The sequence below is a fragment of the Octodon degus genome, unplaced genomic scaffold (assembly GCF_000260255.1).
Source record: "Octodon degus isolate 3935 unplaced genomic scaffold, OctDeg1.0 scaffold00130, whole genome shotgun sequence".
NCBI classification, from domain to species: Eukaryota; Metazoa; Chordata; class Mammalia; order Rodentia; family Octodontidae; genus Octodon; species Octodon degus.
This window is the reverse complement of record NW_004524706.1, coordinates 5,637,330-5,662,701: the sequence shown is the minus strand read 5'-3', so window position 1 is coordinate 5,662,701 and position 25,372 is coordinate 5,637,330. Positions and strand designations below refer to the sequence as shown.

At 42.8% G+C, this 25,372-nt stretch overlaps 2 protein-coding genes across 4 annotated transcripts in view; both read left to right on the top strand.

The window, feature by feature from the left end:
* Window positions 1-13,789, top strand: part of Inpp5b (inositol polyphosphate-5-phosphatase B) — a 62,062-nt gene extending 48,273 nt beyond the window's left edge. For both annotated transcript variants that reach the window (XM_023701112.1, XM_023701113.1), the window contains 10 exons: window positions 1,480-1,589; window positions 2,343-2,478; window positions 5,291-5,401; window positions 6,533-6,695; window positions 7,526-7,761; window positions 10,109-10,222; window positions 10,824-10,908; window positions 11,295-11,422; window positions 12,454-12,565; window positions 12,832-13,789. In XM_023701112.1, coding sequence (XP_023556880.1) covers window positions 1,480-1,589; window positions 2,343-2,478; window positions 5,291-5,401; window positions 6,533-6,695; window positions 7,526-7,761; window positions 10,109-10,222; window positions 10,824-10,908; window positions 11,295-11,422; window positions 12,454-12,565; window positions 12,832-12,947 — 1,311 coding nt within the window. In that variant the 3' untranslated portion in view covers window positions 12,948-13,789. The remainder of the gene's footprint in view (window positions 1-1,479; window positions 1,590-2,342; window positions 2,479-5,290; window positions 5,402-6,532; window positions 6,696-7,525; window positions 7,762-10,108; window positions 10,223-10,823; window positions 10,909-11,294; window positions 11,423-12,453; window positions 12,566-12,831) is intronic.
* A 1,107-nt stretch (window positions 13,790-14,896) lies between these two features.
* Mtf1 (metal regulatory transcription factor 1) overlaps window positions 14,897-25,372 on the top strand; it is a 49,398-nt gene continuing 38,922 nt past the window's right edge. For both annotated transcript variants that reach the window (XM_023701009.1, XM_004641044.2), the window contains exons 1-2: window positions 14,897-14,973; window positions 16,611-17,054. In XM_023701009.1, the coding sequence (XP_023556777.1) occupies window positions 16,662-17,054 (393 nt within the window). In that variant the 5' untranslated portion in view covers window positions 14,897-14,973; window positions 16,611-16,661. The remainder of the gene's footprint in view (window positions 14,974-16,610; window positions 17,055-25,372) is intronic.

The following is a 25,372-nucleotide window of genomic DNA, read 5'->3' as shown; positions in this document are numbered from 1 at the left end:
TTATTTTCCTTCCTCAGTGCAGATTAATGAAGGACAAGAATCTTTACTGTGTCTTTCTTTATGGAATAATTTGTTGATCCATTTTCTTCCCTTTCCATCTTTTGTCCTTGGTAAACTATTTTTTTTTTTTCTATTTAGTGCCCCTTTCAGCATTAATCCACTCTCTTCCATATCTGTTAATTCCCGCTGTGCTCTGGGCTGAGGCATTCAAATTTCACTTATAGTTTGATACTTATTTTTGCTTATCTTCTTTTCTGGTCTTTCCTGAAGTAAGACCATCTATTTTATGTTATTTGCTTTCTAGTTGGCTTTACCATCTATACATACCTATTCAAGAAGCATCAGCTTGCATTCATATCTAACTTACTTCCTGTTGCCTTTTATGATGTTTTTAGGAAGTCAGATTTTTAGGAAGTTGGCAAGTGGCGTCCTTTGGATAGTTGACCTGACCCCTATTTAGAGTTCACATTTTTCTTCTTATCTGTACAGTGCCAAGTTTTGTGGTCAGGGAAGAGTCAGGAGAGTAGTAGGTTTTCTCTTGCTGAGAGTTGATCCATCAGAAGCTCTAGAGTTAATACAGTAGGAAGCCACTCATATTGGTGCACACCGGGAATCCCAGCACTCAGAGGCTAAGGGTGGATGATCATGACTTTGAGGCCATCCTGGGCTACGTAGCGAGTTCAAGGCCAGCCTAAGCTATATATAGAGAGAGACCTTATCTCTAAAGTACAACAGAAGCTAACAGAATTAATGTAATAGGAAGGATTCTAGTTATCTTCAGAAAATATTGCAAGCACTATTTGATGTTTGCGGTTTTTCTTTCTAATGGCCCTATATGGAGTTGGGGAGATGGCTCAGCAGAATAAGCACTTCCCTGGCAAGTGCAAGGGCCTGAGTTCAATTCCCTGCTCCGCAAAAAAAAAAAAAAAAAAAAAAAAGAATCCAATGGCCCTATGAGGTGGGTTATTCCATGAACCCCAAATTTACAGAACTTTCCCTAGTTTACATAATTCAGCTTGACCACAACTTTATTTTTATATTTGGAACAAGCAGGAGCACAGATCACTTGCTTGGTACTAGGTGGGAAAACTATGTTGAGTGGCTTATTTATTTATTTATTTATTTATTTGCCTGTTCAGTCCACTCTGAGGGCAAGGCTGTCGCAGGGACCAAATCTTGGTCCCCTGCACCTGCCTAAGCTTGCCTAAGCAGACACTTAAAACCACTGAGCTATCTAACTGGCCCAAACACGCAGTTACTCTTATAAAAGAGCCTTAAAAACTGTTCCAGGTGAAAGGATTGTTGTCAGCTTCCTCCTTTTCCTACGAGTTAGTTAATTCAAGATCTCATAGAATAGCTTTTTTAATGGGGCTTTTCCCATTCATTAGGGTTTGAATTCCAGATTTATTTCCTTTTCTCCACTAATTCAAGGTTTGACCGTTTTATCCTGAAGTATTTTTCTCCTATTCTTTTGTATAGCTCAAAATTCAGGTGGCAGCCAAGACTGTCTTTGACGGCTACACAGAGGGAGAGCTCACATTCCAGCCTACATACAAGTATGACACTGGCTCTGATGACTGGGATACCAGGTAGGTCAACCTTGGGCTGAGGGCATGGAAGCCAGGAATGCTGGGAAGTATTTGTCTTGTGAACCTGCAGAAGAACACTAGATTCCTGGGACTTTCTCCCCACATTTTCCATATATATTTAATATTTAGTTTAGGCTTTGTTCCACAGTAAGTCATGATCCTGATATATTTTTCAGTTATGCATAGATGAGATGATTTCATCTAAATTGGTTTGTACTTGGTCATTAGATACTAGTTAGTATTGTTATTAGTGTTTAATGTGTACCACATACTATTTGATAGTCATTTATATAACCTCATTTATTTGTATTATCTAATCCTCAGCATAGCCTGTTGAGATAAGTATGAATTTTTATCCTTGTGTTCTGAGGATGGGGACTGAGGCATAGAAAAATCAAAGACTATCCCAGATAGGCAGAGGCAGACCTCAGGAAATTAAAGCCTATTCCCTTTACCACCTCCTTGCCAGTACTTACTCTTATATTGGTCTTTACTCTTCTATCCTCATAGGAGACTAAGGAACAGAGAATAAGTCTGAATTGTGTTTGGATTTTGAGCGAGGTTCCGTAGCTCTTTGCATGATACCCATAGCATACAGGGTATGCCTTGGTGGCCCTAAATATTTCTGTTGTCTCAGATTACTGGGCCTCATGAATGCAAAGGCTGTGCTTCGCTGATACTTGTCTAAGCCAGGGCAAGGAAGTGAGCATGACTGTTTCTGTGAGTGTTGCCAGCATGGGCTTTCCATTTCAGTGAGAAGTGTCGTGCTCCTGCCTGGTGTGACCGGATTCTCTGGAAAGGGAAGAACATCATTCAGCTGAGTTATCAGAGCCACATGGCTTTGAAGACCAGTGACCACAAGCCTGTCAGCTCAGAGTTTGACATTGGGGTAGGTGGGCAGCTGGTACCTGTTGTATCATGGGGAACAGGTTTTCACACACACTTTCTTGTCTTTTTGACTTCTTCCTCTGCCCTTGAACTTGAGGAAGCTCCTTTTAAAAATTCTTTGTTTAGAGCTGGGAGTTTGTTTAAATTAATTTTAAAATGCATTGCCTTGAGCAATTAGGTGGTAACAATAGTAGTCATCATTTTGTTGTTGTTGTAGTTTAGGTTACTGGGGCTTTGTTTTTCTGCATCATTTATTTTATTTTATCCCCATCATTTATTGAGTACTGTATTAGTTGGAATTCTCCAGGGAAATAGAACCCATAGATCTGCAGAGAGAGATTGATTTAGAAAGTGATTCTCATGATTATGTGGATTGGCAAGTCCAAAATCTGCAAACCATACTAGCAGGGTAGAAATGCCAGGGACTCAAAGGCATCCGAGAGGCAGAATTCCTTCCATAGTTTAAACATAATTAATAACTGTTTTGGTATATGCTTATATGTTGATATACATGGAAGTTTCCATTTGATTTTTAGAGTGTCTTTCCAGACCTTCCTTTATACACTGATATATATGTCAGCCTTCTGTATACAACATACAGGATATTCTCCCCCTTTTCTTTTTGGTAAAAGTCACATTATACATATTATTTTAACAACATCTTTTTTCTCCCATCAAAAATACCCAAGGAGGGCTGGGGAGGTAACTAGTGGTCCAAGCGCCTACTTGGCAAGTGCAAGGACCCGGGTTTGATCCCTGGCACCGCATGCTATGCTGGCCCCAAAACCCTAGGTGTGCTGTGCTGGCCACCGAAACTAGGCATGGTGGCGCATGCCTGTAATTCTAGCACCAGGGAGGCTGAGACAGGAGGCTCACTATGAGTCCAAACTGCACAGTGAGACCTTGTATGAAATAAATAAATAAAAGATTTAAAAAAGTTCAAGGAGTTATTTTCATGTCATTAAAATAGAACTTCCTCCCCACTTGTTTTGTTGTTGTTGTTGTTATTATTATTATTATTAGTAGTAGTAGTAGTAGTATATTGTTGGGGATTGAATCCAAGGTCTTTCCATACATCCCGACCTCTGTTTACTTCTTAATTTTGAGACCAGTTGTTAAGTTACCCAGGCTGTGCTTGAACTTGTGATCCTACCAATAGTTCTTTTTTTTTTTTTAATATTTATTTATTTTTATTTATTACATTTATTTATTGTGTGTGTGCGTGGCCAGCTCAGCCCACCAGGGGGCGGGTCTGGCTGGCATGTGGTGCTGGGGATCGAACCGCGGTCCCTGTGCTTTGCCAAGCTTGTTTCAAGTAGGTGCTTTAGACCACTGAGCCATCTCTCCAGCCCCAACATTCTGTTTGTTTTGTTTTGTTTTTGGCAGAACCAGGGATTGAACTCAGGTCCTTGCGCTTGCCAGGGAAATGCTTATTCTACTGAGCCATCTCCCTGGCCCTACCAATAGTTCTTACAATTTGACATTTTTACTATGTAGGAGCTCCTTTTACCATACCCTTGCCTATACTGGATTTTATCTGTCTTAAAATTTTGCTAAGCAAATAAGCAAAAAATTTTTTTTTCATTATTTTATGGTACATTTCTGTCATCATTACTTTTTTTTTTTTTCTTGGTGGCAGAACCAGGATTGAACTCAGGCCCTTGTGCTTGCCAGGCAAGCACTTATTCTACTGAGTCATCTCCCCAGCCCCTCCTTCATCATTACTAATAAGGAGAACATCTTTTCATTTATGTATAATCTATTTGTGTTTTTTCAAGCAATCCAGGGACTTCTGGGTTGCTTGTATTACCAATTCTTGAGGCTATGGGTAGAGGCACATCAAAATCTATAAGGATGGGGGTAGTTTGAGAAAAGCCTAATGAATGTTATAATTAATGATTCTTTTGAAAACAAAAAATATTTGTAATTCGGAATACAGAAAGTAGAGCCTAGATTGTTTAAAAAGCTTGGCAGTGCTGCTTTATTTTATTTTAATTGTTTTCTGTATTTAGTACAGGGTCTACAGGGTCTCACTACATAGATCAGACTCGTAGTGATTCTCCTGTTTTCAGCCTCCCAAGTGCTGGGATTACAGGCGCATGCCACCATGCCCAGTATCAATTACCATCTCAGCGCACCCTGTGGGTGGGGCCAGCACAGCACACCTAGGATTGAACCCTGGCCTCTGCACTCTGCCTAAGCAGGCACTTGAGTCTGCTGAGCTATCAGGCCAGCCTTGTAATGCTGCTTTAAATCAAAGCCCTAGAAACATTTCTCACTGCTGACCTGTGGGTGGCAGCATGCAGACAGAACAGCTGGGCATCCAGTGTCTTTCTCCCAGGGCCTGCAGCCGACAGAACCAGCACCCTGCAAGCTCTCACGCCTTTTTTTTTCTCGTGCCTGTTGGTCAGGAAGCAGGTGACTACCACAGCCAAGGATCCTCCAAGTCTCTTGTTAATTGGGTTCTCTGTTAGTTAATTAAGTGTATTTAGCCTTCACTTTTTTTTTTTAATTTATTTATTTGTGTGTGTGTTTTTATATGTGTGTGTGTGTGTGTGTGTGTGTGTGGCCAGCTCAGCCCACCAGGGGGCAGGGCTGGCTGGCATGTGGTGCTGGGGGATTGAACCGCGGTCCCTTGTGCTTTGCTAAGCTTGTTCTAAGTAGGTGCTTTAGACCACTGAGCCATCTCACCAGCCCCTTCACTTTCCATATTGCTGTCAATTGGTATTTCCAACACCATCAGTGTCCTTAATACTAAGGAAGAGGACATTAGGCAGAAACCTCAGACTCAGTCTCTGCTGTTGCTCTTCCAGGTGAAGGTCATCAATGATGAGCTCTACAGGAAGACTCTGGAGGAAATCGTTCGCTCCCTTGATAAGATGGAAAACGCCAACATTCCCTCTGTGTCTCTCTCCAAACGAGAGGTAGGGAGACATGTCAACAATATTAGCAGTGGGCTCTTCTCTTCCTTGAAATTAAGTGTCCCTCATTTACTAGGGCTCAGAATTTCCAGGGGCACCCGTCTTGTTATTGGACTTTCATTTTCTTGACAGGCTGATTCCAGATAAAGTCGATGGTGATGATAGCAGAAGACGGGTTCTTGGTTTAGATTCTATTCATGACCTCATCTGCTAAGCCAAAAGATAATCTGAAAAGTACTTGTTTTGATTTTAGAATAACATGTATTTTTGCACTGGGTTTGTTTTCCTGCTAATGCTTTCCTTTGAGATTAAATTGATCTCGAATTTCTTGGATCCACATGAGTTGATGGAAGGGAAAACAGTAGAGAAAAGTGACAGGCCACGTAGAGCTAAGATATTTCATGGGAGAGCCACAGCAGAGGTCATTCAAAATTGGCAGTAGCACACAGTCAACCCAATGGAGGTTTATGGTAAGGAAATTTTTAATCCCTGGACGTCCAGCTACTTGCAAGGGTGAACTTGTCTTTCATGTTGAGGGATGGAATTTGGGAAGGCCTTTTTTTTTTTTTTTTTTTTTTGGTACAGGGTCTCACTATGCAGCTTGGACTTGTAGTTATCCTCCTGTTTTCAGCCTCCCCAGCGTTGGGATTACAGATGTGCGCCACCACACCCAATCTCATGAAGGGTGTTTTTGCTTTGGAGGTACCAGGGTCGAACTCAGGACCTTGCATTTGCCAGGCAAGCGCTTATGCCATTTTGAGCTATGGCCCCGGCATGAAGGGCATTTTGAAAATTTTTGGGGGGGTATAAATAGTTTTTTCCTTCAGGAAATATACATATAAAAACAAGTTAAGGGCCAGGGATATAGCTCAGTAGAATAAGCGCTTGCCTGGCAAGCTCAAGGGCCTGAGTTCAATCCCTGGTTCTGCAAAAAATACAAAAAGCTTGAGTTTTTGGAGCTTACGGGTTTTTGTCTTAAACATAGAAAACTGGCTGTGGTCTCCAGGTAAATATGTAAGGAAGGAACATTTCAAAGAGATGGTGCTTCGTTTTCTTCCCAGGGCAAGTTGGGGTGGCTGGGCATGTGGTCCAGCAGAGGACACTGGTTCTGACTGGTCCTGGGCTTATTTCCAGTTCTGTTTCCAGAATGTGAAGTACATGCAGTTGCAAGTAGATTCCTTTACAATTCACAATGGACAAGTACCCTGTCAGTTTGAATTCATCAATAAGCCAGATGAACAGTCCTTCTGTAAGCAGTGGCTGTCGGCCAACCCCAGTAAAGGGTTCCTCCTGCCAGGTAAGGCCTATGCTCCCACATTCCTGGTTTCTGGTTTGGGGACTTTGTCTTTGCTGTTTTCTTAAAATAAGCCTTTTGCTTCTGAGTGTTTTGTTTTCTGCTTGAAACTTCTTTTTAAAGCCTTCTGACAAACCTGTCCATAAATAAAATATAAAATAGTGAGGGACATATGTTCAGTTTCAGAAGTGTTTTCAGTCGTTTATATGTTTCATAATTTCACAGAAAGAGAAAACATAAGATTAATGTAAAGCAGATGCTGCTGTTAAAGGAGCCGCTTTCACTGTTTGTCTTACTGTAATCAACTCCCAGTTACATGCTCTTGTGGAGAAAGATAATGGAGTGGTAATTCAGAAATTGTATCTGGCCGTGGAGTGTGCTGTCTGCATCTTTCCCCTGACTTCTCCTTTGCACTCTGTGAGGTATGGTGTGGCAGGATTAGCGTGTTTTGTGGACAATTTACAGGCTGATAATTATGTTCTGTTTCCATTGGATTAGGGATCTTCATCTTACCTGCCTCAGGAGAGGTGCTTCGATCCATTGCTTCTTATTAATACTTTTAGCTTGAGCTATTTTACTTAGTGCTTGAATTTTTTAACATGTGTCTATGCAGATGTTTTTGTTTTCATAGTTCCAGTTGGACTATGAACTCTTTATTCTTGTGTCTTCTGAGCCCAGGGATACCATTGATATTCAGGGTATCAGTGTGGTTTGATACCATTTATTTCCTTTTCCTAACACCTTACCCTTACCCTCTTTCCTTCTGTCTTCCTTGCCCCTTTCCTCTTGGCCTCTCCTTAGCCAACACTGCTGTTTTTAAAACTTTTCTGCAGATTCTAACGCTAAGATTGAATTGGAACTTTTTGTAAATAAGACCACAGCTACAAAACTCAACTCTGGTGAAGACAAAATTGAGGACATTCTGGTTTTGCACTTGGACAGGGGAAAGGATTACTTTTTGTCTGTGACTGGAAACTACCTGCCCAGCTGTTTCGGGTCTCCCATTCACACTTTGTGCTACATGAGGCAGCCAATCGTGGATCTACCGCTTGAGACTATTAGTGAGCTGGTGAGTGACGTGGAAACGTGTGGAACTGAGTTGCTGCACAGGCAGTCAAACAAGCTGCTCCTATGTCTCACTCCCTCGGGACTTCAGAATTCTGCAGCCTTCTACAGCTTACTTAGCTATCAGTCATGTGTTCCTATGCCACCAGCCCACCCCCAAATGAAAACAACATTGAATTGTTTCTCATGAATCTGTTGGTTTCCTCTGTTGGTCTTCCCTAGGCTCCCATCATGTGGGAGCTGTGATGACCGGAGAGTCCCGGATGACCTTCCTCACATGTCTTGGGGCCTTTTTTGGCTTTTTTCTGGACTTTCAGAATTCAGGGGGCTTGTGCTGCACCTGGTGGCGCACAATTAGAATCCCAGCACTTAGGAAGCTGTAACAGAAGGATCCACTTGAAGTTGAGCCTAGGCTGGGCTACATGTGAGTTCAGGGTCAGCCTGAAGTATGTAGTGAGGCCGGGTCTCAGAAAAGAAAAGGCCCCCTCAGGCTTCTGCATGTGATGGCAAGAGCACAGGGCTGAAGGTGTCAGGCCGCTTACGGCACTCCTCTGCGTGTTGCACCATACCACTTGTGTTGTACTTTATGAACCCTACTGCACCGTGAAGCCAGCTCAGATTTCATGGGTGGGCAGAGACTCTTCTGGTAGGACAAGTAGCAGAATGAGGCCATACCTTTCAGTCTTTCACACCTAGTGCATGTCTTAGACCCTTTGCCTTGTATGACAGAGTATTAGAGACTTAAAGCCTTATTTCTCACAGTTCCAGAAACTAGGAAGTTGAAGACAAGGACATTTATATGCTTGGTGTCTGGTGATACATTTGATTTTTAGAGAAACAGTTTTTCACTGGGTCTTCACATGGTAGAAAGGGTGAGGGTATCCTCTTGGGTCTCTATCTCTTTTTAAAATGTATTTGATGGGCTGGGGAGATGGCTCAGTGGAATAAGCGCTTCGCTGGCAAGCACAAGGGCCTGAGTTCAATCCTCAGTTCCACCAAAAAAAAATAAATAAATAAAATAAATAAATAAATAAATAAAAATCTATTTGCTTGTTGCAGGGTCTCACTATGCATCTCAGACTCATGATGATCCTCCTTTTTCAGGCTCCCTAGTGCTGAGATTACAGGCATGCGCCACTATGCCTGGACTCTGGCTGGCTCAGTGTGCCCTGGGGGCGGGGCTGGCGCCCCTGTGTGGGGCTGGGGATCAAGCCCGGGTCCCTGTGTTTGCCCAAGCAGGTGCTTCAGTCTGATGAGCTATCTCGCTGGCCCCTCTTGGGTCTCTTTTTAAGGGAACTAAGCACGCCCATGACTGCATAGCTTTCCGCAGTAAAGGTCTCCGAGGTCTGCCAAGGTCTCCCATTTAGTACCCTGACGTTGGTGAGCGGTACCAACATCCTGATCACCTATATGATGGGAGGGGGGGCATAAACTTGAAGTCTGTAGTGATACATTAGAAAAATGAAGCCCTGAACCCTAATACGATAAGAATTCTCCGGCCCATGATATTATTCATTTTTTACAGTTACCACTTGGTAGGACAGCATCCTAAATTCATTGAAAACTAAAGAGCTCCAACGGAAGCAATGCTAATACAGTGAAACTACTTTGGAGCCGACTTATGGTAGCACATGTGTGTCCCCACCCCCAGTGTGTTTTCTGATTTGGGGACTTTTGAATTAGCCTCCCCATTATATAGATGAAAACAGAGGCTCAAGTCAAGGAGAATGATTTGTCCCATATTACTTGATGAGTTAATAGTGAACACAGAGACCTTGAGCTCAAGAGTTTTGGACTTCCAAGTCTATGCAGTTTCCTCATCATACTAAACCATCTCTCTGGTTCTGACGGTGAAAGGCTATATGCATAATTACTTCTCTAAGAAAATAGTGCATATTTCACCTCACTCATTCAAATTGGTTGTTGTAACTTTCCCAATTTTTTTTTTTTTTTTTTGGTAGAACTGGGAATTGAACTCAGACCCTTGCACTTGCCAGGGAATTGCTTATTCGCTTATTCTACTGAGCTATCTCCCTGGCCTTCCCAATTCTTAAAAGTCACCTTTTTTTTTTTTTTAAAAAAAAAAAAAAAAAGGCTTAACTCTGCAGTTCAGGCTGGCGTTGAACTCACTATGTAGTCCATGCTGGCCTTGAATTCACAGCAGTTCTTTTGCCTCAGCTTCCCGAGTGCTGGGATGGCCATAAAGTCACCTTTTATTCCTGAGTTGTACATTCTGATTTCAGTTTTGTCCATATTTGGTGAGGGGCATTGAAATGTTTCTTTTTCCATGGGTTTGCTATCCCTGAGTTCCATCAGTCGGTCACCTTGACTTGATTTTTCTTTATAATTAGACTCTGATGCCAATGCAGACTGAAGATGATGGGAGCCAGTTGGAGAGCCCTATGGAAATCCCCAAAGAACTCTGGATGATGGTTGACTACCTGTACAGAAATGCTATCCAGCAGGTAGGTCATGCTTAGGCAGTCAGGCTGATTAAGACCGGGCTTCCTGGAGAAAGCTCTTCAGCCTGGAGAGCCTTTTGCATAGGAAGCTTTTGCCCTGAGGAACCTGTGGAAAGCTCTTTACCCCAGGCTGGGTCAGAGAGGTTGATTTTGTACCGTGATTTATAGCCCTGTGAGAGCCTGCTGTGGTGTGGGCCCCACTTGAGTATCCCAAGGGAAGACACCCCTCCCTGCAATGTGTTCCTTTCCTGGATCCATAGGGCCCCTGAGATAGAAACCCATCTGCAGGCCTCCAGGAATATCATGCTCTCCCTTGCTTCTGGGAATGGGAGGAGCTGACTGTTGAGAAGCTTCTTACGTTGGATCTTGTCTTGTGTAGTGTGCCCTACCCATAGTTTTATAGTAGATGCCTAAGAACTTATTGTATAAACGTGTCTAGGAAGGCCTGCAAGATGAATTACCCACATCAGCCTAAATTACATTGTCTATCAGGGTAATTCAGAGGTCTTACTACACAGTTCCTTTTTGTACTTGGGTGATATTGATAGGTGAGGAAATCATTTTCTGTAAATGTAATTGTTTGTGACTTTCTTCCCTCTTGCAGGAAGATCTGTTTCAACAGCCAGGCCTGAGGTCGGAATTTGAACATATCAGGGATTGTTTGGATACTGGGATGATTGATAACCTCTGTATCCTTCAGGCATTCAGTTGTGTGTGTGTGTGTGTGTGTGTGTGTGTGTGTGAGAGAGAGAGAGAGAGAGAGAGAGAGAGAGAGAGAGAGAGAGTGCTGAGAAAGGAAAATAATATTTTAAAGTTCAAAGTCTGTTACTGTGTTCCCAGTGATCATGTTTTTTCTTCTTGAATAGAGATTTTACAACTTTAAGCAGCTAATATAGTAGAAATTGAGGAAAGCCTGGCTCATTTGACAGACACTTTGAGATGTCAGGCTGGATCCCAGCTCTAAATAGAGAGTAGGACTAAGCATGAACACTTCTAGCACGTACTTGTCCCTGGGCCTTGTCCCAACCAGGGGCAGTGAACCAGCATCACCTGTTCCTTAACGATGGGCTGGAAGCTGCTAGCAATCATTCTGTAGCTGAGGCCTTGCTGCTTTTCCTAGAGAGTCTGCCAGAGCCTGTGATCTGTTACAGAGCCTACCATAGCTGCCTGGAGTGTACTGGTAATTACACAGCAAGCAAACAGGTAAGAGGAGGCACTGATCATCACTGTACGTTATGTATATGGCTCTCCCTGGGCCCAGGAGGCCTGATGGAACAAATTGAGCACTGCTCCTTAAGTGCAGTGTCTTAGAAACTTAATACCATATCCTTCTCAAACCTGTTCTTCCTCTTGTGTTCCTTTTTCTTTTAATAGCATCACCCTTAATTCTAGTGACTCAACCCTGAAACCTGAGTCATTTCTGATTCTTCCCTCTCCTCCCTTCCCACACACCCAGACCCGTTGATCTGTCACCATCTTCTCCTTCTACTCTCATTCTGCTTACCTTGGTTTGGTACCCTGTATTTGGGCTCTACCTCTGCTGCTTTGTTTTGCAGATTGCCGTCCAGTCATGCATCCTAAATTTCTTGCTATGTTGGTCAGAAACCATACTTGGCTCACCACTGTCAATTAATTATTTTCTTAAATAGGCAGGATTTTCTTTGATTTAGCCTAATAATTTACTTACACTTGACAGAATGGTGTAGAAAACTTGCCAATAATAGAGGTTTCAGAGCCTCATCCTAAATCCGCTGAACCAGGATGTCTTTTGGAATCTATTCTGTACATGTCCCCCAGATGATAGTTGGTATCCATTAAGGTTCAGCCTTAAAACCTATTAAAACTGTTATACTTCAATCAGAATTGACTTCTTATAATATGTTCTCTGTTCTTACCTCACTGTTTATTTTCTTTCATCTTTGAAACACTTTCTTTGCCCTGAATGCCTTACCTTTGTTGGTCCCCTTTGCCTTATAAATCTAGTTTTGTCTTATACCCAAGACCCAGTGAAAATGTCTTCTATTTCCTTAAGTTATCTCAGAACATAGAGAAGTCTGACCTCTAAATTCATGTGCCGTTTGAGCAGTGTTTCTCTTATGGTACTTAGGTCAAGTCACGTTTTCTATATTCAACCTCATTCATGTTCATTGATTATGTACTTAGGTCCTAGAATTAGGCAAACTGACAAACAATTGAATGAACAAATAGGCAAATCTCAGTTCTTTCTTTTTTAGGTCATTTCTACTCTCCCCACATTCCACAAAAATGTCTTCAACTACTTAATGGCATTTTTGCAAGAATTGCTGAAAAATTCAACAAAAAATCATTTGGATGGAAATATTCTAGGTAAGCAGCCAGCTAGATAAGTGTCTAGGAAAGCATCTCTGTGAAATAAGTCGGTATGAGAAAAGAGATTGAGGAGGGTCCTGGGTTCATTACAGTAGAATTTAAGTTTTAAGCTCTGAGCAAAGTTTACATTCAAGTAAATTTTTTGCTTTGTGTGTTTCAAAGCATAAAATACTGCTCTTTGGTATCCCTGTCTCTGCTTCTAAAAACACAAGAATAAGTAATTGTTGCTGAATCATTTGTTTTCTGTTTTGCTTTTCATACAGCAAGCATATTTGGTAGTTTATTACTTCGAAACCCAGCTGGTCATGAAAAGCTTGAAATGACAGATAAGAAGAAGGCTCAAGAGTTTATTCACCAGTTTCTCTGCAACACACTCTGAACCTCTCCATCTCTCCCTTTGTTTTACTGGAGGCAGCCAATTGCCAACCCCACTGGTTTCAGCTCAAGTGATGCCTTAAGACAATATCAACCCACTGGAAGCCAGAATAGCAGCTAACTGATTCCTGAGCCGAGACCTCCCCACATCCTGCCATCAGTTAAAATGCTCAGTGATGAATTGTGAAGACATGGGGAAATGTACCATAATAAAAACTGACATTTGGTATTCAACTTTCAGTTAACACAAATCTCTTATTAATTCTTCATTATTTTACAAAACTTAGGCAAGGAATGGTGCTTGCCCATAATAGAGCACTTGGGAGGCTGAGGCAGAAGGATCATGAATTCAATGCTGACCTGGGCTACATAGCAAGTTCAAGTCCATTTGGAATACATAGACTCTCAGAAAAACAAAAACAAAAACAAAAAAAAAATGACTGTACTTAAACGTACAGCCTTGCTCCAGGGTATAGTTTATGACATCCCTATAGCCTGGGCTGAGCTCTTGATGATCAGCTATTTGAATAAACTGTGAAGTCCTAAAAGGAAAATGAGTCGGATGGCAAGAATTCAGGAGGACAGTCCTGGATAAACAAGCCTCAGCCACCATTTATGCTTCCATTACTCAATCTGAGGACGTGCATACATGCATTTGGAAACTACCCCCTTCCTCCTCAGATCTGGCTTAATCACTCTGAGGCTGGTCACTCAGTGGCTTAAAGGTGAAAACACTGAGGAAATGCCTGTTATGGGGAACAAGTGAGAACGTCTAGACCAGCAAATCATCCAAAATGTATATTATGCTCTCATATGTAATATATTTTAATGATAAATGTATTTTTAACAGTGGTCGTTGTGTTTTTCTCTTAAGAAATGGCAGTCTGGCAGCTGAACCTGTGTAGCTTAAGCATTGAGAATAGCTGATCGAGGGCAGGGGAGATGGCTCAGTGGAATAAGCACTTCCCTGGCAAGTGCAAGGGCCTGAGTTCAATCCCTGTTCCCGCAGAAAAAAAAAAAAAAAAAAAAAAAAAGAATAGCTGATCAGTATCCAGAGACAAACACCCAGCAATCTGGTGGATAGTAGTCATTAGTCACATTTTCCTTGCAAGAGATGGTGGGCCATGGCCTGAACCCCTGGTCTAGGTTGTCTCAGTATTATAGAGAATTAGTTCATGGGAAAAACAGGCAGTGACTGTTGAGAGAATCCAAAAGCTAGATTTTACAGGAACTTAGAAAAGAGGGGAGCATACTAAAGGTATGTACAAAATCGATTCTCTGCTCTAGAGTGCCACTAGTTCTTGGCAGTGTAGTTACTGATTTGAAAGGGACCAACAGGATGGGTATGAAGTTCAAGAATGGGAGTGACCAGTAGGTGGCGATGACTGACTCGGGCGGGAGGGGGGGCGGTCGGAGCGGCCAGGCTGGGCTGGTGTACAAGGAGAAAGGAGCGTTTTATGAAAGGGCGTTTTATGAAGGCGTGCTGAGAAGAAAAGTGGCATCTCTGGCTGGGCGTGAAATACTCCTAGCTGCCTTCTGAGTCCAGTCCCCTTTTCCTGGAACCTCTTGTCTTAACTTTGCTGACAAGGGGGCGCTGGGGCCGTAGACTGAGGCCAAGAACAGCATCAGCCTTGGCGTGTCCGACCCGGGAATCTGGTGGCTAACTGGCGTCCGTGCCGTTACAGCCGTGGCGCAAACTGGGCTGCCGCTACTTCATATCTGTAGTCGAGAGTCGCGGCTCTTGCGCACCTCCACGAAAACCAGGTCGTTTCCCGGTACAGCCCAAGCTCACACAACGTCCCGCCCCGCCCTGCGGCTCACCCCGCCCCTTCAGCTCGTCAATTGGATACTCGGGCTCAGCCCCCAGACCACCAAAGCCAATCAGGAGTGCCATAGGGAAGTGGAGTGGTTGTCTCCTCCTTCCTCCGGAAAGCGGAAGCGGAAGTGACGTTAGGGAAAGGTGGGGGCAATCATGGTGCCGCTGGGGAGGGGAGAAGCTGCTGCTGCCGCCGTTGCCGGGAGCCGCGGAGGTAAAAGGCGAAACTAGACTCGGCCTAGGCTGGGACTTCTCGTGGGGCGCGAGACTTAGACTCCCTCCTGAAGCAGTTTCCAGTAGAGACCCCAGTCCGTTCCCTATAGGGACCCCACCCCTACGTTTCCATGGGGATGGGTATCCAGCCCCCCTTTCCTGTCTCCATGGAGACCCGGACCCTGCCCCTCTTCGCCCAACTGGTAGCCCCCTGGCCTGTCTTAGGATTTCCCCACGTAGTCCTGGGCTGGGGGCCATTCTAGATAGGTTCTTCTCCCCAGGCTCCTCGAGGGCTCTCTCTTCACACTGCTCGTTGGCCATCCTCAAACCTCCTGGCCGTGTTTGTTTCGGACAGTTGGTCTCCGCGTTGACGCTGAATGTGCCGGGGCAGCCCATTGGGCCTTCGGTACTCTTATCTCTCCCCTCAGAGGCAGCAAAATGTGCATCTGTGGGGTTGCGTAAGCCAAAGCAAGGGCTTGGGCCGGTTCCTCCCGGATCAAATCCCTTGACCTGTCTCTGGTAACTACCTCTCTGTCTGGCCACCCTGCTGTGTAAAGGCTCACTTTGAATCATGAGGCGTAGAGAAAGTATAGGGCCAGACTGAAAACTAGAAGTGATGTGCTAATTTTTAATTATGTTCTGCCTGTCAACCCCACATTTATAGAACCTATGTGTTCGCAGGTGACGGAAGAATCGCTTTCAGATCACGAATACTTGAAATTTGGTATTTTCTCCAAAGGAGTGTTTCTTCCTCAGAGACTATGTCTTCCTGAGAGATTATGTCTATACGCCTTTCATTCATTCAGTTGACATTTTCTGAACTACTAGCAAGTGTCAGTATAGGAGCATTTTCTCAGGCCAGAGAGCCAGTATGTAAGCATACTTTCTGATCCGCACCATGTAGTTTGTATTTTGAGACAGGGTCTCAGTGTAGTTCAGCATGGCCTTGAACTCACTAAGTAGTCCAGGCTGGCCTTGAACTTGCAGTGAACCTCCTGCCTCAGCCTCCCAAATCCTGGACTGATAGGCACGCACTACTACACTTGGCTACCATGTCATTTTAATAGATAGATAATTAAATTAAAATTATCTTCATTAGATGTGCTTTATAAGGTTAGCCCCTTCACCTAGAAGGTGAAACATCTATCCTAGGATGGAGGGAAAGAATCCATACCCATTCCTCTGTTTTTCAGACGTTGTGCTCTACATACCCTACATTACTCATCACAACTTTGAGAGGAAAATGAGGCAAATAATAAAGGGCAAAGCCAGGATTAGTAGATAAATGACTTACATCCAGAGCCGTGTTTCTTCTATAATAGGCTGAATGAAACTGGTACTGTACCTTACTTTCAGATTTAAAGCAAGTCAGTCTTAAAGCCCTGTTGTGTTTGTTCCTTTATTTTCTTTAGGTACAAATGAGCATATTTAGAAAGTCTTGATATTTGGGGAGGAAAAAGCATGTTTTCCTTAAGATTGACTTGATTGTATCAAAGTTAAGTTTAAAAATTTATTGATGAAGATCTTTTCATTTGTTTGGGCTTTTTTTTTGAAAACACAAAAGGAAAATGAGTGCTGAGCTTTCTGGGGCGGTCTGGGTCTTGTGCTGTGGTTCTGATTCTGGTTTGTCTATTGCAGAAAGGTCATCGCATTTCCATTTCTCACAATTGGGCTGAGCATAGTTGCACCATGGGGGAACACAGTCCAGACGACAACATCATCTTCTTTGAGGCAGAGGAAGATGACAAGATGCTCAGGTTTGTGGATACAAACGGACTGGTGCCTTCCTCATCTGGAACTGTTTATGATAGGACCACCGTCCTTATCGAGCAGGACGCTGGCGCTTTGGAGGATGAAGATGATGACGGACAGTGTGGCGAGCACTTGCCTTTCCTAGTTGGGGGTGAAGAGGGCTTCCACCTAATAGACCAGGAAGCAATGTCCCAGGGTTATGTGCAACACATTATCTCACCTGATCAGATTCACTTGACTATAAACCCTGGTTCCACACCCATGCCAAGAAATATTGAAGGTGCAACTCTTACTCTGCAGTCGGAATGTCCAGAAACAAAACGTAAAGAAGTAAGTAAAGCAGTGCTTGGGGGCCTGTTTTGGTTCGGGGTAACTCCTTACACAAGTCTTGTTCATAGTTTTAACCTGGTAAAAAAGGAGACCCTGGGGTTAGTGCCTACAGTAGTTTTGCCTGTCAGCAGCTCATATACATCATGTTTTGTTATGTTTGTTTTCTTGAACTTGTTGGTTGTATGACCAAATTGAAATTTAGGAGTAGAAATGATCTTAAATCTTCCTCAAATCATAAATAAAGTCAAAATTTTACAAGGTCCTGCGTTCAGTCCCTGATACTGCAAAAAACAAACAAAAAAATAAACTTGCAAAATGTCACAGAAGTAAATCCATGTTTCTGATGCTGAAATAACTACATTTGGCTTGTCTAATAACAAAATGATTGGATTTAGTTTATCTCTGGGTTGTGTATAAATGATTTGTTTTGGAGATGAGTATCTACTGGAATATGCTTTATTAACTTAGTGAATGTTTAATGAATAATAAAGGGCAGTCTTTTATAAGAAATTCAAGCAATACATGTTGCAAATGAATGTAGATTATCTGAAATAAGTTGTCATGTTCATGTTTGGGCAATGTGAGTAAGGCAATATATGCCAGGGTGCTTTGAAAACTGAAATATTTTACAAATTGTACTGGTGATGATTAATGGAATGCAAGTTACTGTTTAAAGGTAGTGGTAAACTTTAGGCTGGAATCTAATTAACTTTTTAAGTTAATTAAAATAAGTAGGTCACTGGTCGTTAAGGTGCTGGGAGCTAAATGTAAGATATTACCAAAGAGAAATAGGGTTAAGAAAATATTTTTCTTTCTTGCTGTAATTAAGATATTAAAATTACATATGGCTTATGTATACAACTTATTCATGACATTTGACTTTTCTTTTTCTAAGTTGAGACTCAGAGTTAGAAGGAACCTTGGAGACACCATCTTGTCCCTGCTCCCATCTCATGCAGGAATCCCTCTACAGCATCCCTGACATTAATAGTTCACTAGCCTGTGCTTGAACATTTCCAGAATGACAAGAACATAGTCTTTCAAAACTTAGCCCAATCTATCTGTGGGCCCACTCTGATTGTTAGGAGGCAAAATCAGCCTTCCTGCAGTGCTGCCCACTGGGTCTTGATCTGCCTTCCCGAGTAACCTTTTTCCCCATAGGACAGCCCATCAGATATGTAAAGATCATGGGGTTACCTTTGTCTCTGCTACAGATGGATCATTATCTCTGGTACAGACTGATTACCTCATTTAGTTAAGTATCCCTCTGACAACATATTCTTCTAGTCCCTCGATGGCTTTGTCACTTTCTATTGAATGAATTCCAGTTTTTTTAAAAAATTGGTACAGTGTCTTACTACATAGCTGGGACTTGTAGTGATCCTCCTGTCTCAGCTTCCCCGGCATTCAGATTACAGATGTGTGCCACCATGCCTGGTTTCAGTGACCGCCTAGATGTAGAACCAGCGCAGCGTGTGGTATTGGGGATCAAACTCGGGTTCTTGACTTGCAAGGCAGGTGCTTAGACCACTGTGCTGTCTCTGTGACCCCAAATTCCAGTTTTTAAAGTCCTTTTATTTTTTATTTTTACTTATTTATTTATTTTTGTGGAACCGGGTCAGGCCCTTGTGCCTGCCAGGCAAGCGCTAATTATACTGAGCCATCTCCTCAGCCCCTTAAAAGTACTTTTAAAATTCAGAGTTGAGCACAGTCTTGGAAGTGTGAGTCATTTGGCACTAGGTACTGCTTATCTCTTAATCTGGACATTGTACTACAATTATTATGTAGTCTGTATTTTATTAGCAACAACATCTTACTGTTAGCTTGTATTGGAAACCACTGGAATACTGCCTCTCAACTAGGAATAATTTTGTCCCCCAGAAGATATTTGTTAATGTCTGGAGACATTTTTGATTGTTACCTTGGGGAGTTGCTGCTGAAATCTAGTGGGTAGAAGCTAAAGATGGTGTTCAACATTTTACAGTGCACAAGATGGCCCCTAAAACAGAGCATTATCCAGCCAAAATGTTAGCACTTTTGAGTGTAGTTGCCAAATCTTGTGCAATTGAGTGTGGAGACCTGTGTGTAAGCCTTAAGAATGTCTCCCCACTAGGCTGAGACAGGAGAAGTGTGAATTCTAGGCCAACCTGAGCTACATAGCAAGAACCTGTCTCAGCAAAACAAAACACAATACAACACTGGTTTTAGCCCAGTACTTAAGTTTGTAGGGGTTTGTTTCAACTCAGCAAAGCAAGGTGGTGTTATGCCTTATGAGGTTGCACATGACTATGGCAATTTATAATATAGAAGTAGAAATATATGTATGAAAATAATAGCGCTAGACAAAATGTGGCAAATGCAGAAGAGGAGTCTAAATAAATATCACACTGGCGGGCAGGCCAAATAGCTCAGTGGATTAAAGCACCTGCAAGCAGGTGCAGGGGCCAGGGGTTCAATCCCCTGGCCTGCCATGCCATCCCCACCCCAGGGCGTGCTGAGATGGCAATTGAGACTGGGCGTGGTGGTGTGTGCCTGTAATCCCAGCTCTTGGGAGGCTGTAAACAGGTGGATCCCTAGGAGTCTGATCTAGTAGTGAGACCCTGAACACCTTGTAGACCCTTCCCTAAAATAAAACAAAACATAAATAAATACCACACTGGCAGCACAGAGAAGCTCACCTTTAGGATCAGGCAAGTCTTTATGAAAAAGGTAGCATTTGAGCTGTTCTTTTAATGTTTTTGTTTTAAAGTACAAATTTATAGTACTTAAGCTAGTCTTGAACAGTGTGTACAATTTAGGGGAAAAACAAGGGTCTTTCCAAGGGACAGGGACAGCATAAATAAATAAATACACAGAGGTGGAAAACAGGCCGTTTTCATGGAATAGCCAGTTATCCTGTTAAAACACAGTACACTTTTTATGTAAAGGCATGAATAGTAAATATTCTACTTTTTTTTTTTTTTTTTTGGCGGAACCGGGGATTGAACTCAGGTCCTCGTGCTTGCCAGGCAAGTGCTTATTCCACTGAGCTATCTCCCTGGTTCCATATTCTATGTTTTGAAGGCCATATGACCTCTGTGGGCAAGTGCTCAACTTTTCTATTACATCACAAAAGCAACTATAGATTGTATGGAAGAATAGGAGCATGGCTGTATTTTGATAAAACTTTATTTACAAAAATAGGCAGTGTGCTGGATTTGGCCTAATGGCTGTAGTGACCCTTGGACTGGAACATAGGAAGTAGCAAGAGATAAGGATAGAAAGATAGCAGACATCCAAACTTGCAAGGCAGTGTGATAGCATGCTAACTGAATTCCACAGATAGTGGGAACAGTATGATTAGGGTGGCATTTTAGGCAGAGTGCTCTACCAGAAGTTGTTGCTTGGAGGTAAGAGAAGCTGGAGACTGAACACCCAATGAGAAGACACTTTCAAGGCAGACATGGTGACACGCACCTGTAATCCCAGGATTTGGGAAATTGACACAGGAAGATAGCTGTGAGTTTAAGGCCAGTCTGAGCTACATAATGAGACCCTATCTCAAAACAAAAAACAAAAAGACACATTCAGTGTAGGTTTAGGGTTTTTGTTTTTGATGAAGGAAAGAATCAAGAGCTTTCATAGAGGTATGAGAAAACTTTATGTGTTATTAGAATTTGAGCCATGAGGTGGGTATGATGCAAAGGTTTTGAATCACATCGATTGAAGAGTTTCATCCATTTCTCCAAGTTTGTTGAATTTCTCCTTGTATTGAAGCATAGCTGACTGGGGGAGCTGGTGAAGAGTTAAGGAGTTAAGAGTCAGTTATGGGCCCCATAGTCGTACCACCCCCAGTCTTTGTACATGTTGAGGAGAAAGTGGCTAGCTGCTCTTTACTCTCCACCTCCCACCCCCTAAGCGGTGATTCCATTAGCAGGAAGCAAGACAGGAAGAGGGGAAAGTTGGGAAAATCGATGGTTTGGGTTGGAATATATTGAGTGTGTAGTCCTCGGAGAAAAGGGTCAACAAGTTGATGCCCATTGGAAACAGGTCTGAATTCAGGGAAAGAATGGGGGATTAGGATCATGGAGCATGCACGGACAGTAGTTTAAACTATAGACAGTTTACTCAAGGAAGAAATAGTTGATCTGAGAATTTAAGTATTGAAAAGAGAAAGAGGAACTAGAGAAGATTACAAAAGTCAAAGCAATGGGTGGAATGCAGTCCCAGAAGCCAATGGAAGAATATTTGTATATGACCCTGCAGGGAAGTTGAGCCAGGAAGAAGCCCCTCAGCTGTGCACATCCTAAGAAAGCTCTCAGGAGAGACCTGAGGTCATAGTCTGAACGATGAAGAAATGGGTCCTGAGGAAGCAGGAAGTGTCAAGTTTTATTTTGTTTTCTGCAGTGCTAGAGATTGAACCCAAGGCCATCACAAAGAACTACATCCAGATGAACTACATCCCCAGTCCATTTTTAATCTCTTGAGACAGGGTTGCACCAAATTGTTAAATTGACAAGGTTGGCCTTGAATTTGGAAATTGGAGGGATTGACTTCTTCTCTTTCTTTTCCCTCTTTTTTAAAATTTTTTTATGAGGCAGGGTCTCATTAAGTCACTCAGGCTAGCCTGAAAGTTGTGACTCTTCTGGTTTGGTGTCCCCGGTGGGATTACAGGTGTGTGCTGTCACTCTCCCCACCCCACTGTACCAATTTAGGTTTTTTCTTGCATCTCTATGCAAAGCGTTACTCTTGAAAAATCGTATCATTTGATAACTAGTCTTTTGGCTTCCTAAGCAGCTTATTTTCTGAGTCAGATTTTAGCCTGATTTTCCTGTTTACTCTTTATTGTTCTGTTGTTTCCCATGATACAGAATTGGCTTAATTTGTACTTCATTTCTCTCACTCATGCTTGTGTGGTGTAAAAATAAACCAGCCAGGGACTGGGGAGTTGGCTCAGTGGAATAAGTGCTTCCCTGACAAGTGTGAGGGCCTGAGTTCAATCCCCGGTTCTGCAAAAAACAAAAACAACAAAACAAAACAAACCAGCCAGAACCTTGCCACAGGTACTGTCTTTTCTTACCAGGGCCCATTTGTCATTCTGTTTTCACATTTTAGAGCTTGGACTTGATGTTTTACTGTTGTCTTTCTGTTGATTTGGTAGCTTCGAGAAATTCCAATCCAAAGCATTCTTACGGTTTGGTCCTTTACTCCAGATTTCTGAATAGCTGTTCCTTCAGTTAGTTCATGCAGCCTGTGTTCTCCTAAACTCTCTTGAGTCTGTGCCCTTCCAGATAACCTGTTAGGACCATAGTTACCTGCTTTGCCTACCTTGCTCTGAACCACATTGTTGAACATACTGTATCCTCCATGGCTCGTAGTTTTCTAATAATCAGCCAGAAAGTAAGAAGAAAGCCTGTTCAGTGGACTAAAGCACTCGCTGAGACAGAACACAGTAACGGGTTCGATCCCTGGCCTGCTGTGCCGACCCCACCCCCGGGGTGCACTGAGAGGAGCGATTGAGACTGGGTATGGTGGCACGGGCCTGTAATCCCAGCACTTGGGAGGCTGAAAACAGGAGAATCACTACAAATCTGATCCGTGTAGGGAGACCATGTAGACCCTGTACTAAATACAAAAAGAAAAAAGAAAGAAAAAAGCCTGAAGTCACACAGCAAATATACACTGATAGAAAAACTAATATTCCTTTTCTCTCTCCCTCTTTTTCTTTCTAGCTTCAAACTCAATATATTCACAGAAAATTCTTAATGATCATTCTCCCTCAGCTTTCTAGAGTGCCAGGATTATAGGCCTGTGCCACCAAGCAGAGTGGAACAAGCAGAGTGTTGTGTTTTGCTTTTTTTTTTTAACTCACAAATTTTTAGTATAAGAATAAATGGGGCAAAATGAAAGTAAAGGGACAAATTTGACTCCAGTGTTTTGGAGCCTTTTTGCAACATGCTTCTTATGCTCTTTAAGATTGGAAGACCTCGTTCCAATCTTATTCCACAGTATTAGTCCCTCAGTGATGCACTGAGACGAATCAGGGTGTTGCTGACCCTGACCCCCCCTTCCACTATTTGCATAAGGTGATTACAGTTCTTGACAGGTTCTCATCTGAACTCCCATGGAATTGCCATTCAGAACAGGGATGGAGAACGACTGCTTGAAAGTCCAGAGTTGAGGTTCTGTTCACTTTTTCCCCCAAGCTTTTGTTTGTTTTGTTTGTTTGTTCTTCAGACAGGGTCTTGCTGTGTAGTTCAGGCTGGCCTTGAACTCATGCTCATGCAATCCTGCCACAGCCTCCAGTGCTGGAATCACAGGCCAACACCACCACTCCCAGCTCTCCAACTTTGGGTTTATCTCATTTTGGTAAATATCAGGAAGTAAAAAAAATTGTACCTTTCCTGAAGGTTTGGAGTCTTAACAGGGAAAGTGCTAGTAGCTGTATGTGTGTGGTTCTGTGGGAAATCTAGAACAGGATGCATTTCCACTTGTGTATGAAGTTATTTAACCTGTGTGTCACCTGCTTACCTTCAGTGTCTAGTTATCCTTTGTCATCACAGTTTCTGAGACCTGTGGGCTTAGAAAGGGATATGGTTGGTTTTACATGTATACTGATTTTCAAACTTGGTGCAGTGCTATAAGGAGAATAGTTCTCAACTTTATATTTTGCATAGGCTGTGCATACTAGATACTGCTAACATTCTGCTATTGCGAGACACTGGAAAGAAGCCTGAACTTAGTGTGCTTTCCTCTCATTTAAATCAAACTTATTCTTAGAACTGTTTCTTCTGTGAAGTATAGTTTCACCCTAGGTTCCATCTTTTTTCTGGTATATGCTATATGCTGTGTGGCCATGGATAAGCTGCTCCATCTCCTCCTTTATAAAATTGAAATAAAAATATCCCATTGCATTCTGTGAAGATTAAATGAGATTTGTGCGCATAAAAATATACAATAGTATATGCATAAAACGTTTACCATAACATCTGGTGTGTCATGCTTGTTCATTTTCTCTCCCCTCTCCCCGCCTCTCCTCTGCCCTTCCTTCCCCTCCTCTCCCCTCCTCTCCTCTCTTTTGAGACAATCTCTGGCTGGCCTTGAACTCACCCTGTAACCCATGCTAGTCTTGAATTTGTGGCAAGCCACCTCCCAACTGTTGGGATTACAGGCATGAACCACCACGCCTAGCTATTCATTTGCTTCCCTTTCCTCACAGGTGCCATGGTTTTCTCAGAGGAGGTGTAGAGGTAATTCCAGTTTTGTGTTTTGTTTTGTATTTTTAGAGAAGGGTCTACAGGGTGTTCAGGGTCTCAGTACTAGATCGGACTTGTAGTGGTCTGCCTGTTTACAGCCTCCCAAGAGCTAGGATTACAGGCTCATGCCACCATGCCCATCCCTGGGGGCAGGGCTGGAACCTGCAGGCCCAGGGTTTGAACCTCCAGGCTTTAATCCACTGAGCTATTTGGCGAGCCCTTGTAATTCCAGTTTAAAGAGAGGTTAAAATGTTCTTTGTTAAGAACTTTTTTTCCTTGAGACAAGGTTATAAATTGTGGTTGGATTCCAGGGTAGCCCATAGAAGACTTGGTAGCCCCTAATTAGCTGAACTGTCATATTAACACCACTGTAGAATTCAAACCATTATTTATAGCTGCATTTCAAAATGAGAATGTTCGTGGTCCCTCTAAGGGTTCTGTGTCAGTCTTTGCCACAGGAAATATATATAATTTTTTTTTCTTTTTTCTTTTTTTTTTTTTTGGAACCAGGGATTGAACTCAGGCCCTTGCACTTGCCAGGGAAGCACTTATTCTACTGAGCCATCTCTCTCCCCGGCTCCCTTCCACCCCCCGTTTTTTTCTTTTAGTACCAGGGATCAAACTCAGGACCTTGCACTTGCCTGGCAGGTGTTTATGCCGCTGAGCTATATCCCCTCACAGATAATCTTTTATCCTTGTTGTTGGCTCTCTTTGAATTTCTAGTACCAGGCCACTGAAAGTTAGTTCCGGGGTGAGCTCCAGGCCAAGCTGAGGGCCCCACTAGCTAAAGAAGGAAGACTAGCCCAGGCATGGTGAGGCACGCCGGTAATTCCAGCACTTGGGAGGCTGAGGCAAATTTGAAGCCAGCCTAGGCTACAAAGTGAGTTCAAGGTTAGCCTGCGCTGCAGTGAGATCTTGTCTCAGAAGGACCAAGAAAAAGAAGAAAGAGTAAAGATGGCCACTGTGCTACAAGTGGCGGTGGAGAGAGGGTGAGATAAGTGACTTCTGTGGAGTGCAGTACCTGCTGTGCTACAGTCACTGAGTTAGGGGTCTTAATATAGTTTTGTATTTTATCTTTTTTTT